The sequence below is a fragment of the Andrena cerasifolii genome, chromosome 2 (genome assembly GCF_050908995.1).
Source record: "Andrena cerasifolii isolate SP2316 chromosome 2, iyAndCera1_principal, whole genome shotgun sequence".
In the NCBI taxonomy this organism is placed as follows: Eukaryota; Metazoa; Arthropoda; class Insecta; order Hymenoptera; family Andrenidae; genus Andrena; species Andrena cerasifolii.
The window spans coordinates 20,847,571-20,864,844 of NC_135119.1; the positions used below are offsets into that span (position 1 = coordinate 20,847,571).

The 17,274-nt window shown below is 40.5% G+C and overlaps 1 protein-coding gene across 2 annotated transcripts in view; it reads left to right on the top strand.

Annotated features, from left to right (window-relative positions):
* The first annotated feature begins 238 nt into the window (after nucleotides 1-238).
* Nucleotides 239-17,274, top strand: part of Mib1 (E3 ubiquitin-protein ligase mind bomb 1) — a 166,841-nt gene continuing 149,805 nt past the window's right edge. Inside the window, exons 1-9 of one of the 2 annotated variants that reach the window (XM_076830782.1) lie at nucleotides 239-436; nucleotides 756-1,103; nucleotides 1,181-1,381; nucleotides 1,465-1,584; nucleotides 1,706-2,035; nucleotides 2,118-2,265; nucleotides 2,751-2,992; nucleotides 3,168-3,365; nucleotides 4,459-4,564. In XM_076830782.1, coding sequence (XP_076686897.1) covers nucleotides 335-436; nucleotides 756-1,103; nucleotides 1,181-1,381; nucleotides 1,465-1,584; nucleotides 1,706-2,035; nucleotides 2,118-2,265; nucleotides 2,751-2,992; nucleotides 3,168-3,365; nucleotides 4,459-4,533 — 1,764 coding nt within the window. In that variant the 5' untranslated portion in view covers nucleotides 239-334 and the 3' untranslated portion in view covers nucleotides 4,534-4,564. Of the gene's footprint in view, nucleotides 437-755; nucleotides 1,104-1,180; nucleotides 1,382-1,464; nucleotides 1,585-1,705; nucleotides 2,036-2,117; nucleotides 2,266-2,750; nucleotides 2,993-3,167; nucleotides 3,366-4,458; nucleotides 4,565-17,274 lie in introns of those variants that run through there. The other variant, XM_076830781.1, reaches the window with a different exon arrangement.

Here is a 17,274-nt window from a genome sequence, read left to right on the forward strand (position 1 = left end):
GTATATCAAGAAATAGAATAGTATACAATTAGAATAGTATGACAAATAATTGACAGATTTAAAAATCAGCGGGAATAGACCAAAAATGGCGGACCAATCAAAACTGGCCTTCTCGTAGCCAGACTCTTATTATAGTGTCTCTATTCGTGACTGAAATATGATACACCCTGGCGAGTGGGATGGGAAATATCGAAGGTTTCAGCTGTTGAATGTTGGTATGACATGTTTTGACATTAGCCTAAGATGGCGGTATTTTTCAGTGTAGGTGCGTGATAGGAGTATCGTGTTCTTCACTTTTTCGGGTTATTAGTAGAAAATTCGTTGTTAATTAATTATGGAGGCTGGTGCGAGTACCGGTACTCGCACAACGCGATTTATGATGGAGGGTGTCGGAGCCCGGGTCATTCGTGGTCCCGAATGGAAGTGGGGTAAACAGGTTGGTAGATAGGTTAAATCATGTAAACATAACTTTTCGCCAGGAAACTCTATCTCATCTATCGAAGATGGATTTTAAATAATTACACGTACGCTTGTCTACGTACACGTTCCATCACATCATATAGTCTTGCATTTCTGTAGTAAATACGGGACTATACATGTGTCTTTGAGGTTATCCTACGGTTGATATTGATTTACTTTAATGCTACTAGAGCATATTGTTCATACTTGATACGTTTTATTGAATGAATGCGAGTGGTAGATTTAGTAGACTTCTGAAATGTACACTGTGTAGACTTCAATTATTTGTTTGACAGGACGGAGGAGAAGGGCACGTAGGGACTGTTCGAAATTTCGAATCTCCGGAAGAAGTTGTCGTCGTTTGGGATAATGGTACAGCAGCCAATTATCGTTGCTCCGGTGCCTTCGATCTTCGAATATTGGATTCCGCTCCGACTGGTGTGAAACATGACGGAACGATGTGCGATACGTGTAGGCAGCAACCAATATTTGGAATACGATGGAAGTGCGCAGAATGCGGCAACTATGACCTATGTTCTATTTGTTATCACGGGGACAAGCATCATCTCAGACATAGATTTTACCGTATCGCAACACCTGGAAGCGAAAGAGTTTTATTAGAACCAAGACGTAAAAGTAAAAAGGTATTAATTGGTTTCTATAAATGTTACAGTTATCCTTATACCACAGTATGTAATTTACATGTTATGTATGAGTTTAGATCGCGATTCGTGGTATATTTCCTGGTGCAAGAGTTGTACGAGGCGTCGATTGGCAGTGGGAAGATCAAGATGGTGGAAACGGACGAAGGGGTAAAGTGAACGAAATCCAAGATTGGTCAGCTGCCAGCCCACGTTCAGCGGCTTACGTTATATGGGATAATGGGGCGAAAAATTTATACCGCGTTGGCTTTGAGGGAATGGTCGGTTTAAAAAATTATCCCTTTACGTGACATTGGTGACGCACCGAGGGGATGAAAGTAATTAGCGATTGTTCATGTTTTAGGCGGACTTGAAAGTTGTTAATGACGCTAAAGGCCAGACAGTGTATAGAGATCATTTGCCACTATTAGGCGAACAGGGTCCAGGTCGAACTGGCCCACACGGATTACAAATTGGAGATCAAGTAAATAGAAATTATAGTTATTAAAGAAATCGTAAAATGTTATACAGAAATGCGGAATTATAATTATAGTCGTTTTTTCTTATAAGAACAGGAATGATAAAGGATATCCTTTAATTCACAGGTTAATGTTGATTTAGAATTGGAAATAGTACAATCGTTGCAGCATGGGCATGGCGGCTGGACAGATGGAATGTTTGAATGCCTTGGCACTACAGGCACTGTTGTTGGCATTGACGAAGATCATGATATCGTTGTATCGTATCCAAGTGGAAATCGGTGGACTTTCAATCCTGCTGTTCTGACGAAAGTACAAATACCAGTACCAGTGACTAGTTCAAGTTCCGATAATCAAACATTCGCGGTTGGGGATTTGGTACAAATATGTAACGACTTAGAAAAAATTAAATTGCTTCAACGTGGACATGGGGAGTGGGCCGAAGCAATGGCACCAGTATGTACTATTCGTTTACTAATGATAAAATTATACCCCGATGTATGAAGTTACGTTTAATCACGTGTGTACGTTTCAACAGACTATGGGGAAAATCGGTAGAGTTTTGCAAATATACCATGATGGAGACTTAAAGGTAGAAGTCTGCAGTACATCTTGGACGTACAATCCTCAGGCAGTGACCAAAGTAGCAAGTAGCGATGGCAGTGTTCCAGGAAATAGCAGTGGTGGTATGTTTTAATACTTGTAAAAACGTTGAATTATATTTATTTTGTTCGAGTTACCTTGTACAGCAGTGTTTCCCAATCTATTTTGAGTCGCGATCCCCTTTTATAATATTCAAATAACCTGCGACCCCCATATAAGGCAAGGTAAATTTAATAAGGTAAAGAAAACACATTAAAAATTGGTATTTCAGAATATAATTCTGTCTTAATAACATTTAATCATCTTCATACATGTATTAAATATACTTAAAGATATTTAATATATTTAATTATCTTATTTAGTGCGATGGTTGTGCTTGCATCTGGGTAACCAGCTTTTGCTTTTTTCATTTATGAGAAATCAGTGTTACATCATTAATAGTGCTAAGAATCGTCAACTAAAAATAACTGCGGCGACCCCCCAGAAAACACTTCGCGACCACCAGGTTGGGAAGCACTGTTCCACGGTTTTGGGTATGCGAAACTTTAAATACACATTGTTATTTCAGAACGTTTGTCGGCATTGTTGAAAAAATTGTTTGAAACACATGTCTCGGGTGATGTTAACGAAGAATTGGTTAAGACTGCTGCGAACGGTGATGCTGCCAAGTGTGAGGAATGTTTAAAGAGACCCGAGGCTGATGTAAATGGTGTATTCGCTGGTCACACTGCCCTACAAGCTGCGAGTCAAAATGGTCATTTAGAAGTTATTAAGATTCTCCTCCGTTATAAAGCAGATGTAGAGATCGAGGTAAGCACTATACACCGCTAGCAAGAGTACACCACCCTGACAGTACGTTGATTTTCAATCGTCTCGAAACTATCTGCAGTTTAAGATTGAAATTCACGAGCTGTATCTTCAGTTTTGACCGAGCTAGTAGCGTTCAACTACAATTCAACTAAAATTATACATACGTTGTGCTTAGGACAAAGATGGCGATAGAGCTGTGCATCATGCTGCTTTTGGCGACGAACCGGGTGTAATGGCATTATTGGCTGGTGCTGGAGCCGATTTGAATGCCAGGAATAAGAGACGTCAAACTGCCCTCCATATCGCGGTTAATAAAGGACATGCTGGTGTAGTGAGAACATTACTGGAATTAGGATGCCATCCAAGCTTGCAGGTAAGTTTACACTTTATGTACGCTTCCTTCGTATCTTATTTATGAATATTCACGGTGTCGTATTTACAATTTAATTATTGACGTAAACATTTCTTTGGATATTTAAATCGCATTGAACTAAACGTGCAATTATCACTGAATGTTAAATTACGTTAATTCGGTATTGTAACTTGAGATGTTGATTGGCCATAATTTTGGGGTTCTCATCTATAATAGCAACCTCTTGAATATTATTATTATTAGTAATTGAACTTACGTATCGCAGCTGTTACGTATATATTAGTATAAGCCTTTATTAGCTTTCAAGAGAATATTTCTTGCATTATAATATACTAGTGAATCTACTGTCTTCTGTACAATAATTTGAGAAGAATAAAGAGAATTCAAAGTATAACGTATTGATATTTTAATTTGATATATACTGTTTGATATATCATTAGTGCATTATACACAGAACGCCATTAAAAGTAGGGATGGGTTTCTCGAAGCGTCGAAACCGAAGAAACTTTCGAGTTTCGGGAATTCGAAACGTTGCACTTTTCTCGTGATTCGAAACTCTCAAAACCCACATAAGAAAGAGTATAAAATCATTAAATAAAGAATCGTTCGTAGCGTGCCTCGAGAATTTATATATTTTTATATTTTTGTTTAATCGTGAACGATAGAGATTTATGCAGAAATTTTTATGACTTCAGTTCTCCAAGCAGAATATTCTATTTACAAAACTGAATCAGCACTTCAATTTTTGAGAGTTTCGAAGCTTCACAAAGTTCCGGATTCGAGTTTCGAGAATTTAAAAATTAGGTTCGAACCCACCCCTAATTAAAAGGTATACGTCTTGTAGCGAGATTGTGGCTGCTGAGTTGTTTTTCATTATTTTAACCATATATTTCTTTGGACTGCATTTCATGACAGTAATTGTTGTTATTAGTTTCATTGGACGTTGTAAATTCAATATACAGAGTGTTTATGGAAATGTGGGACATTCGTTTCATTATTTTGGCGAGTAGTACCAATCCTGAAAAAATGTCCCAAATTTTAATAAAGGCCCTATATAGTTTTTTATGGTTTCTTTTCATAACTTGTGTTATAGGCAGGAGAGTATTTAACAAAAAGGAGGCAGGATATTGTCAGATACTTAAAGTTGGTGTTAGCAATGTTTAGTTAAGTTCATCGCCAAAATAAATTTTCGCCATAAATGGCACAGTTTTTGAGCTAGGAGAAGACAAGAGGACATAATTATAGAAAATAATAGTAAAAAGTCTTCGAACTACAGTGCAGAATAGAATTGAAGAGGGAAGTTCACTTTATTCTCGACGGGTCTAAATACGATTGTTCATTAATAATTAATTGATAATAGGATCATTTTTCTTCTGCCTTTCTTTTACTTCTGATATTTAGCTGTTTTCCGAATCCCTTATCTTAATAAAAATCCATGGAAAATACTCGTAATCTAATTAGCTTTGTTTACACTTCTATTTCATTATGTTGTTTTAATTTCCTTCAGTTAAATTTGCTTCTGCCCATGCAGTTCAGAATTGTCCTCATTGAATTTCAAAGAAACTGAAAGCTCAATTTTTAATCCTTAGGATTTTCAATTCGCATATAATTTCATATTTATTCTTACCCAGATCATCATATTATTATAGCTATTTAATTATTTCCATTCGCTGTTATTTTTATCAGTCTTGCATTATTCTAAAGCCATTCAAGTCACTAAGATCTCCGTTTACTAGAAGAAAGTCTATTTCCATCTACCATAAACCCACTAACGCCCCCCAACTTGTACGTTTGTTAAACCTCGAAACAAGTTCACTATCCTCCTTATTCTCGCCGACTCCTCATAGCGACCATAAACTGGCCATTTCATTATTCCAGTACGAAAGCTCCTTTTCAAGAGGAGCGAGGATCTCCGGTGGTCCCTAAACTTCGTAACGCCATCGAACTCGCTAATTCGTTTCGCGCGGTGGATTTATCGTCCGAGGAGCAGCTCGTACTTAAAATCCCCCCCTCGTTATCTAATTCTTTTTTCTTTGTCCCTGCACGGGTCCCCGCATGTCAATCCGCCGTGAATTTCTCCCCTCGGCTTAATTACCCCGGCCGGGAACTTTATTTTCCTTTCGCCTTCGGACTCGGGACGAGCGGGGGGCCGTAGTCGCGCACAGGCCAGGGCCACATTCACGAATGTGAATTAGTCTTAATTCACCTTTGTTACATGGGTATCTCCTCATTTGCAGGAGACTTAATTAATTCAGTTATCTGGCTGGAGGAAGCCCCGAATTCCACCTGCGTTACGAGTGTCGCGGGATTGTGTTTGAGAATACGTGTTGCGCATAATCAAGCCGCGCTCTCTGTATATCCGGTGTCCGGGCAGTGGGGTATAATGCCGGGGGATCCCTATTTTCCTTCGAAACAATTCGAACCCGAGGACAACTGGGAGCGTTTTCTGCGATAAACAACACTTACGTGCCTAGCATACGCTCGGGGCTGGTCCTGGCTCTTTCGTTCCTCCTCGTGTTTTTTTTTCCTCTCGAGATAGTACTGTGCTCTCTGTCCTCGATGCCTTAAGCCACTATCATAACAGAACGTTTCGCGCATTCGGGAAAAGAAAGGGAAAGGGGGTAGCCCACGCTCTGCTTCGAATTACGCTTTACAAGACAATGGCGATGCAGGCTGAGTTACGAGAAACAGAAAACCCTTGAATAATATACCTACATTAAATTTGAAGGCAGGAAGGAAAGAGAGAGAAGACGATTTAGATGATTTGAAGGACGAGTCTGGCGAATATAATTGAAGGGTCCTTGTAGAAAACACCAAGTGCCAAAATTAAAAATAAAATTATCAGAGAATGTTCTACGTACCAAAGGCAATACTTTTGTATAGAATTTGATTTTTGGCACATAGTGTGCTTTAGATAAGGACTTCTTGTAAATCATTCTGCTACAATGTTTTAGGGAAATGAGGTGTTTTGTTAATTTCTTAACTTTCGGAACTTCCAAGCAGATTTTTTTGTAAATTTCTAGGCTCGTCGAATTTCAGAGTTCGGCGAGGGAATTAATTAAATGGCGAGGGAAGGGGGTGTTGGGAATTCTTTAAGGTGCAAACGCATAGACGATTATAATAAATTATCGTAAAGCCTTCTTTTCGCGTAACGCTCTTTCACAGGTAGGGAAAGTAATTAAGAAAGTTAGGTAATGCCTTCTCTCATTTTCATAATCACCCCGCAAAATGGTATAAATTAACAGTAAACGTAAATCAACGATGTTTTTAAGTGGCGCTCGCCGGTCAGCTAGCCAACGCACCGCCGCGATATAACAAGTTTATATTTTCGCGTTCTCAGAGGCTTACTTTTTCCAGTCGAAATACTTGTTCCTGCATCTTTTCGGAATTACAGAAATAACATTTACGACTAGTTTCGAAGTAGGGATTTTTTTAAAGAATCTTATCTAATTCCTTTCAAAGTAAACAGTATAAACAAAGCAGCAAGTAATAGATACACTCAGATTAGAATTGTCTTCTCAAAGTATGTACTTCTCCCCTACTAGTGGGGGAGTGCATTCCAAAAGTATTTCTTCCTTTTTTGAAATTCGTCTCTATCACTGACGAAATAGTTGCAGACTGTAACTTTTAAGGGAAATTAAGAAATTCTTCGTTTCTTGCACTCCATTTTGTCGACGAATGAACGCTCAAGGGACAAGGGAACATCCCGAATCCGGAGATTAAAAAATTCTGAAACTTTGTGAATACGTAGCGAATTTCCTCTTGATTACAACGCAATTTTTCTTTGCTGCCCAAATTCACTCTAAGGGGGTGAAATTGACCCCTGAAAATCCGGTTATTTTCCGATTTTGTGTTATAATTCGCGAACTGTAAGAGATAGAAAAAAAGTTTCAAGACAAAAGTTACTTCATTCAATTAGATCTATCATTTGGTGATGATTATTTTACAGTTCGCGAGTTATAACACAAAATCGGAAAATAGCCGAATTTTCAGAGGTTAATTTCACCCCCTTCGAGTGAATTTGGGCAGCAAACAAAAATTGCGTTGTAATCAGGAAGAAATCCCCTACATATTCACAAAGTTTCAGATTTTTTTTTAATTTTCGGATTCAGGACCTGCCCTTGTGAGATGATGGCTAAAGCAAGAATAGGCGTTTGCGTTCAAATTGTGTTGACAAAATAAATTCATGCACAGCCATCGGAGAGTTAAAACAAATAACAATTTCGTAGGAACAATATAAGAATCAATTTACGAACCGAAATGAACCGACTCCAGGACCGTTTTAGAACCGAAAAAATAACGGTTCTAGAACCGTTATAACCGAAAAAATAACGGTTCTAGAACCGTTATAACCGAAAAAATAACGGTTCTAGAAAAGTAAATCCTCGTTACTAGCCCGACGAACGGGGCTGGCGGCGGGCTCATAACGTGTTGTGGACGCTATTCCGCGCGGCCAATGGCGCGAGTGAGAAAACCCAATGAGCGAGCGAGAGGGAACGAAACAGTTGACACGAAGTTGCCGTCGACTCTTTCGTTTCCTCTCGCTCACTCATCGGATTTTCTCACTCTCGTCGAAGGATTCCAAGAAATGGTGGGGATAGTCGCCGAGCTCTTAACGCATTGTAGAAACGGGCTGGTAACGAAGATTTACGTAGTCAGAAATTTCGGTTGCTTATAACAGTTATCCAGAATATCGGTTCTTCACAACTGTTTCAAGAACCGAAACCGGTATCATAACTGTTTTAAACCCCTGCTTTAAACTCCTGGGGTTGTAACGTAAACGTGTATGTACTCGTGGACCATTAAAACGTGGCCATTTACTTGTATACGAGATATTCGGAGCAGTGCGTTTGCCTTTTACTGCAGTCGAGCCCTTAGCGACCCCATTGATTGTGGAAAAATTTTTCCGTCGTAAGTTTTACTGTTATCGTAGGTTCCTTTCTCGTAGCAGCGCGGAAAGAGCAACGATATCTCCACGATCACGTACGTAACAGACAAGGAAACCGGCTCTAGCGTGGCACGTGCGCGAAATTCCGAAAAGTCGTCGTCGACGTTTGGGCAGCGTGTAGAGGGGCGAAGGGAAGCTTTTCGCTGAAGGATCAGTCTAATCGAAATACCAGGCGTCGTTCAAGTCCCGCGTGCACGCGTGTTTGTCCTGCTTTGCCCTAGTCACTTTGTTCCCTTTTTGCTTCTCGGAAGAATGTTGGTTACGAGTCGAGGGCCCACTTCCGGAGGGTTGTAATTAAGATACCGCAACGTAGAAACTATATTGTGGTCACAGCGGAAGGCAGTTGCTCGTGAATATCACTAATAACTGAAATTGTCCTCTACAGGAAACGATAAATGAAAATATTCGAATTATTTCAAAGAAGGTTGAAGAGCTTCATTTCTGAAGCCTTCAAAAGGGTTTAGATACAAAAACAGGTTTCGATTTTTAGGGGGGAGCAAGCAGCGCAACTGCCCAGAGTGACAAATTTGGGGGTGGCAAAATTGGTAGAAAGGGAAGATTGAAATCAATAAAGAAGTAAAACTTTTTGGAAAGACGATAAAAAGTAGGCTATAATACATGTTTGAATTTAGTAGAGGAAATGCAGTACTATATTTGGAATACCAGTTTGTTTAAGACGAATAAAAAATTACGGTAGAGGATGGGAACAAATAAAACGGCATAATATCACAGGGAAACTATTAAACTTTTATATTTCAAATTCTCAGTAATAATAAAGAACAAAAAGTAGGTGAAACTTTGGTCTAAATGAAAAATGACGGGGAGTATCGATTTCGTTAAGGTGCGGGTAATTTGGAATACCAGTATTCCAAAAAACAACGCGGCGGTAGCTGTTGCGCGTGAAACAAAAGCATTGCTAAGCTTTGGAATATTCCAAATTACCTTCAGCTTCGGTATTCCGAATTAGCAACATGGCATTGAAACCTAAAATTTCATGTCACGCTTTGTATTCTCGAAATTATGGCAAAACTGACACGGAACCATAGAAGGGACATGCAAATGAGTAGATAAAGTGTTTCACTCTAAAGTTTCGACATATTTTAACTATGATTGGAACGATTGAATGCTTGCTGAAAAAGTTTTGCAGATTGACGCTTTCTTATTCTGATTAAGTCGAAAATGTAAAAATGGCGGTTCATCCACAAATGGCATTAGTTAACAGGTCATTAGCCCCTATTATCTGCGGTGTTACAAATCGGATAGCGTTAGTAGTTTATTAGATACTTCGGTATTCCAACTTACCAACAGTATTCCAAATATGCTGCACTTCCTCTATCAAACTGTTGTGTGTTCTTAAATCACCCAAATAATTATTAAATTTTTTATAAAGCGAAAGGCTTCTGTTATTCAACAAATCCGTACAAAAATTTCACTCACTGTAAAAAATTATTTATAATTAAATATAAAGGGCGGCAAAAATCATTTAAACTTAGATTTAGAATTCTAGAATCATTCAAAATCATTTAAACTTAGATTTAGAATTCTAGAATCATTCAAAATCATTTAAACTTAGATTTAGAATTCTAGAATCATTCAAAATCATTTAAACTTAGATTTAGAATTCTAGAATCATTCAAAATCATTTAAACTTAGATTTAGAATTCTAGAATCATTCGAAATCATTTAAACTTAGATTTAGAATTAGAAGAAATCAGAAATATGAGCGAAAGGGAATAGAGAAACGAAGTGGTTCATGCGTTTCATTAATCACTGTTAGAAAGTGCTTCACATTTTGCACATGTGTCGGAAGATGGTCCAGCGTTTCTAGGACGATCTGTACTATTGCCATTTGGTAATGAGGGTACGGCACCGTTGCGCTGCTGACAGCGAAACAGATGATCGTGCGTATGAAGCAGAAACGCCGTAAAGTATGTACAAACGCGTGAATTCTATCCAATGAGGATTAATCGTTTCGGAAAAACCGCGTCCTCCCGTGACGCCGGACAGCTCAATCTCTCGGACATGTTGTTCCAACCGAGACCACTTTATTTTACGAGCCCGAGCAGGACTCCGGCCGTACACCATAATCGAGGCCGATTGTGTTCGCTACGTTGGCCAATATGGTTAAATAAATCCCCGGGAATAAACCGTGGCAATCTGCATCGCCGCGTGTTTACGGACACGGCGTCGCGGTTATGGCAATTATGCTTTAATGCAAACTGAGAGAGGTATCGCACGAGCAGCTAATTGTAAGTGCCTCGGCACATAGATCTTTCTGGTGAGACTTGCACAGCTTCTTTTTCGTGGGTTCCTTGGCAGCTGGTCTCGTATACAAAACAGTGGCACCATCATTAGGATAAGTCTACAATTAGATATGGTTTCCAGCCAGGATTTCATTTAGGGAGGGTTAATAAACAGTGAAACTGAATTTTCAATTTATGTACGCAGTTAGGAATCAGTATAACCGGGGTCGTGCAATGCGAAATTACTTTACAATTTATTTAATTTTGGACGAACGACTAACTTGGTATTTTTTAAAGTTTAGTAAGACTAAGAACAAAGCGGATGAGGTAGATGAAAATTCCTAAATCTCAGCGGTACACCCGCCATTATGGTTCATCTGCCACATTTCTAATTTCCCATCGTGCAACTTATTCGCAAAAAAAAAGAAGAAAAAAGAACGCGATCAATCGGGGTATGAGACGCGAATAGGTTCCTCCGCCTGTCGTCTTTGTATTCGGTCAACCGTGTCCCCGGCAAGGGGAGGGTTGGTAAGGAGAAAGTAAGAACGAGAACACCCGGTAGCCCTTTGCTCTCTCGTGCGAATAATGCATTCAGTCGAGCCAGGAGACTTTGCGCCGCTACGACGTCTTCTATCCGAGAAAATGGTTCGCAATTTCGACATGGGGCGAGGTGGAGATGACGGGGGGGGGGAGGGTGGTGCGGAGGTAGGGGTTGGAAGAGCGGTGTGCCTATAGCCCGTATGGCCCCTATTACAAATCCAATACCCACCTAGCTCGATGGTATACGGCATCTTTTTTCTCTCTTCCCTCCCGCCACCCCCCTGCCGCCCCTCCATTTTCATCCCTCTCGTGCCCTCTTCGCCTCAATCTATCTCACGGTCGCCCGTACCTGCTAGAGGCCGCGTCCTGGCGCGATGCTGCTATAAAACATATTCGCTGACAGCGACAATATTCCCCTCGGTGCAAAGTCGACAGAAGTAACGCTCTTGGCTTGCACGCCCTGGAAGAAAATGTCCGCTCTGGAAGAATAGTGCTCCTGTGTCTGATCGCTTGAAAGGGTTATGCCAAAGATAGATAATTCAACCGGCGGGGGGAATCCAGCCACGAGTGAGGCGTTACGCCCTTCTTCTGTGTAGGGAAGCAAAGGGCTCGAACGGCACCCTCGTAAATCTGGGTTATTGGCACTGTTACTGATGAGTGATTTATATTAGCACTCCGGCAGTATGGACGCGATATGTCGTCTGTATGCTTCCGGTAATTATCTGGATTTCGTTTTGGGACGTTTCAGGAGATTCTGTCTGTTTCTGGTGTTGTAGAGCTGGCACGTTATTTTTGGGTACTGGCATGGCTATTTGGGAATTGGGTGCGTAGGGAAGGGGATGCGGGTGGTTTTCTGTAGCTTTAAGCAGTTGACTGATTGTGTTTCGATTGTAGGATAAGGCGGGTGTGTTTGTTGAAAGGAATGCGAGTTAGGAATTGTCTATTCCTGATTGCGGAATTTACTGACAGTTATAAGATCTATATAGTTGTGGTTTGATAACGGCGGATGCAGGGAGCGTCGTGTTTCGTTAGACAAAAGTACATCCCATCTGGCTGGACGAAGAATGATGGGCCGATTTAAGAGTCGTCGGTGCTTCAAAATTCGTGCACGCTGACAGAGGCGATATTCCCCTCGGATAAGACTTGACAATGGAAGCATCTGTGGGTAAACGCGGGTAGAAAATTGGTTCCTCGGTCGCTACGTAAAATGTGGGCTCTTAAAAGTCGCTTTACGACGTCGCCAAGGCAAATAAAGCATTGTCGTGGATATAATTTAGCTTAAATACGAATTTGTATTCTCTTTAAATCAGCATCTTTCCCGCGTTATCTTGCAGTAACTTTGTGTATGAAAGAACGGAGGATATGAAACGCAGGCCGCTGGAATTCATCTTGGTCTTGATCTTTTCCAGAGTAGCGTTAAATTTTTAGAAAGATATATTAAATTAGTGAAGAACAGTAGAGGTAAAGTTTTCATTTTGTAATCTTTGTAATTCAGTGTTAATTTACATCATTAAAATCTACCATGATCATACATCAACGATCAAAATTTAGGATTCAATAATGGAATCTTCTTTTTATTCTCAGTAACATTTCTCTAGTTAAAAATTTAGTTCTTTGTAACAGTTGCAGTACTAGAGATTATTCTGTATTTCGTACACAGATTTTACTATATTTTTACTTTAGTCCATCTCATGTCCGCCTTGCAACATTTTCTTCGATATATAAGTTAATTTTTTGCCAACGATCAAACCCTATGTAAGTGCGAGAAAGAAAAGTATCAGCGATAATTTAGAAAATCGTTACGACTCACATTGTTAACAACAGACTGAACACATATAAAAATAAGTCTTGCTGCAAAAGGTTAATACAACTATTTAGTTTGTTATAGTTATACATGTATACAAAGTTTATAATTTAAAAGAACAAAAAAGCGATTCTGTCGCACCGCTTCTCGTCTGATCACCAAAGTTAAGTGACGTTGGGCGCGGTTAATACTTAGATGGGTGACCGCTTGGGAATATATACCGCGTGTTGTTGTTGGAATTTTCAAAATTCCTTTTCTCTCTATTCTAATCGCATTTGATACCTCCGAATTCGTTTTACAACTTCTTTGCATCTGAATCGGGCAAAATTCGGTTCGCGACTCCACAGGACGCCGTATTCCGATTTACAGCTTCGTGTTATGATTACACACAAAATCGAATTTCGGCTTGTGCAACATTGTTCACCATCGGAAGGGTCGTAAGTCCCGACGTAATAAAAGTGTATAGTGCGTGAGTAGTCTGGAATGTAAAATGTGAAGTTTGAACAGTGGCCCGTGGTGTGGGGCCACGCTTAGTGTAGGAATAGTTACAGGAACACAATAAAAACAGTATATGAAGTTAACGTTGGATTAATATGGTAATCCGATAGCAATAATGTAGAAACAGTGTGAGAATATTGTGGAAGGTGATATTCCAAGAATTGAACCCTCAGAATCTACATCTTCACGTTGCATGCGATACGAAAATGGCAACGGGACTTTGGTGCCCCCAAAAAATTTACATTAAATGTTAGGTTTCTTCTACACCTTATCTGTTTCCAACTTTTAGGAGATAGTTTTATTTACATTACTTGTGCCCCCCTCCCCATAGAAACTAATGAAGCGGAGAAAAGCACATTTAAAATGAGTAGAAACATTAAAAGCGGAGCAAGGAAACGTCGCGTTCCTTTAAATTTTACGCGGATGCTCGGCCGAAGAATGTGTTTGTCCGCAGCATGCGTTTCTTAAGTTAACATGTGCTATGCATACGAAATTCCCCGTGGTACCCGTGCTTCAGAGAATCTTTGTTCCGCTGCTATTAAGTATAATGTTCATCCAGAAGCACTACTTAGATTCAGGTCCACTAGACATTCCTTTTAGTGGAACGGAGTGTACGTGGGTGTAGATACCAGCCTATCCATGTATGTATGTACCATACCCTCGGTGTACATTGCTCTGTACCTTCGTTCGGAATAGAAAATAGGTAGAAGAAGCTACGCTGGTCTATGGCCAATCCCTCATGGACTTGGACAGAACGTTTTATATAAATACTTGAATAGATTCCCGGTATAAACGGATTTAACACTTTACTTGTGAGGAAACATCCACATTACACTCCGAAGGCGCATTCTTTTTCATTCTTTATGTACCTCCGCGAGTGAAATCCTCGAATCCCGTTGTAACATTCAGATCTTTTATGAAACACCTTCTTGGAGGCCCGCCATTTAAATAAACGGGCCTTCCAACAGCGCGCTAGTGGCGTTTTTCTGCAATTCTTGTTTTATTGAGGATAAATGAGACTTTTGAGGGAGAAATTGTTGGATTACTATAATTATTAAAAGGCAAAAATGATTCAACATTCAGGGAAACCTGAATATAGTAAAAGATAATGATACGTGTGTAGAGCTCACTTCTGTTCGGTATACTGTCATAGAAAGACATTCTTTCCTAGCCGTTAAATAAAATTAGAATATAAAACTAAAAGGCTCATTTATTTAATAACCAATTTCCAATAGAAATAAAATAAGGAACGTTACGTCACTCTTGGGTTTCGTTTGATTCGACGTAATTATTCCCACCACACTTCATGATTCGAATATGCCTCTTTACCTACGTGGGAAAGACGACTTTACATTATTTTATAAAATTTAAATGGAACATCATTTAAGAATCTCACAGAAGCTTTCAAAAAGCTTTTTAAAAATTTTATAATTAACTTATAGTTCTTCCAATCCGACGAATCGCATCATCGGTATTGCAAATCTTTACAACTATATTACGCGAATCTTTTCGCTGGCCCACTAATATTATGTAACCCTCGGTTGTCACACCTACTTTTTCGAACGTCGTCAAACTGGGTCAATTTGACCCTGCCAATTTTCAATCACTTGCCATTTAAAAACTATTTGCTGAATTAAGTCTCCAAAATTCTGAGATAAAGTTTGAACATCGTAGAATATACGCCCATTGTTGAAAGTTGACATTTGAAGTGTCATCATGTTTAAAAAAAATATTTGAAGCAATAAGAGTTCCGACAAAAAGTTTTTTGCTTAAAAAATTGCAGGGTCAATTTGACCCAGTGCGACAACCGAGAGTTAAAGAAAAAGAAACGAAAATCAACGAAATCCAAAGTAAACGAGTGAATTAAATTCCCTCGCCCGCTATAAAAGTGTATTCCAACGTTTCATTCGAAGAAGACAAAACTCGCTCCTAAAATATCGAAAGAGAATTTTCTTTATTACCTTCAACGGCCCCTATGAAGACGTCGCTCGCGACATCCTATTGAGCATCCAATTTCGTGCACGCAAAGATGAAAATTTCGCCGGGCCAGCGTTGCCCGTAGCGTCCACGGTCTATCGTGAAATTGACGACGCAGCAAATTTATTCGCGGATAATTTCCCCGCGCCCAGATACGTGCGGGGTGGGGGGTGGCTCGTAAAACAAAATTCAAACGCGGCGCGGGTGTAATCTTGTTATCGGGGCGAATTTAAAATTGGCTCCGGGCCGGAAACCTTTATTCCACGTAAACGACTTTAATACACATACACGACGTTAGTTATTCCATGTTAGCTGGATTTTTTGTTAGCTTGGAATTTAAGTCGGGGGCTCGCGTGTGGTGGTGGTTTGGTCGATATAAAGGACCACCGCGGGCATGCAGCAAGGGTCGCGGGGGGGCGTGTGTGTTGCATCCGGTGTGCGTCGGCGGGGCTCGAAATGTCGGGCAAAAGAGGATCGTAAAACGACGAAGGGTATTACGCTGTTAGTAGCGAAGTAGACGAGGTACACGTTGATTATTTTTACAGTTACGGTCCGTGCACCACGGTCTAGACCAGTGGTTAGCGCGGGGCAGTCATCTTTTGTGGCATGCCCCGGGAACACTCGAGAGCGCTTTCCAAGTGTTCGCCATTTGAATATAATAGAACATAACCGTTGCTGCGCTTTTATTCCAGTTGGCCGGACGCGCCGGGTCGATAACATTAACGCGGCGATGTACGCCTGCCTATTTTTCACGCCGATCGAGTGGTCCGAATAAAACACTGCCGCGAGGGGGCGTTTGCCCAATCGTACGCAGTAAATTTTAAGAGAGTGTTGCTAGGATCAGACGGCACTTAAATACAGGGGAACATTTTATGAGGAGCCGTCCGGAACAGTTTTTCAGGGCGGTTGGAGTCCTCGAGGCGGTGGTTTAAAGTCAGTCGCGTGTCCTTTAGTTCCGACGATAAAGCCAGGTCGAAAGTGCTTATCGAAAGCTGTAATAACGACGCGAGATGGCTCGTGCGAGCCGACAACCGACGTTAAACTTACACCGGGCATTAGGAGCCCTTCAGCAGTAGTGGCGGCGCAGGAACAAGAAACAGCAACAAACTCTTAGCCGACGGTGCCTGCTGTATTCAAGTACTTAGGGGGAGGGTTCCTTTGTAGAATGGCGGCGGTGTAAGTGATGGGGCTGGTGCACTCAACCCCCCAAAACTTGAGTGTGTTTATGCCTGCCCGAGTTCCCAACGCGCGGAACCTCTCGAAACGGCGATTCTGCAGCTACCTTCGGAAAATGAATTTCTTTTATAGATTCGGGGTGCTTCCGCACATGCGAAGGAACAGCGAACGGAACGATAATTTCTATATACAGCTATGCTCTCACAAGTGCGAAGCGTGGCATAGAACACGCTTCAGACTTTCATGAATCAGGCTGACGCAAATTTGCTTCTAAAATGGCACTATCAAAGGGATCGTGGAATATTTTATAAAATAATGCGTAGCAGAGCGATTGAATTTTTTTGGTGTTGAACTTCTGAAGTGCCTGCTCCTGAACTTATTTAGTAGATGGTACTGTCATGTGGGTTAAGGAGCTTCTTCTTTTGGTCCCCTGTTTCTCGTATAGATTGGGCAAACAGTACAATGACTTTAACGACTTTGATGACTTTAACAGTGAAGTTTAACGTGGGGAATCGCAGTTGCACTCGGAGCAAAATTAACGCAAACGTAATCAGGATATATGTAGCTTCTGGATAAATTATAATTAATGGGGGATGCTGATTTTTCTAGTTCTGTAGAGAGGTTGGCATAATTAGAATTTCGTAGCCTCCTGATTTGTAGGGTTAGTGGTATTTGATGCTAACATCCAACAGTTTAGGGTCGTAAAAGTAGCGCAGTCATAAG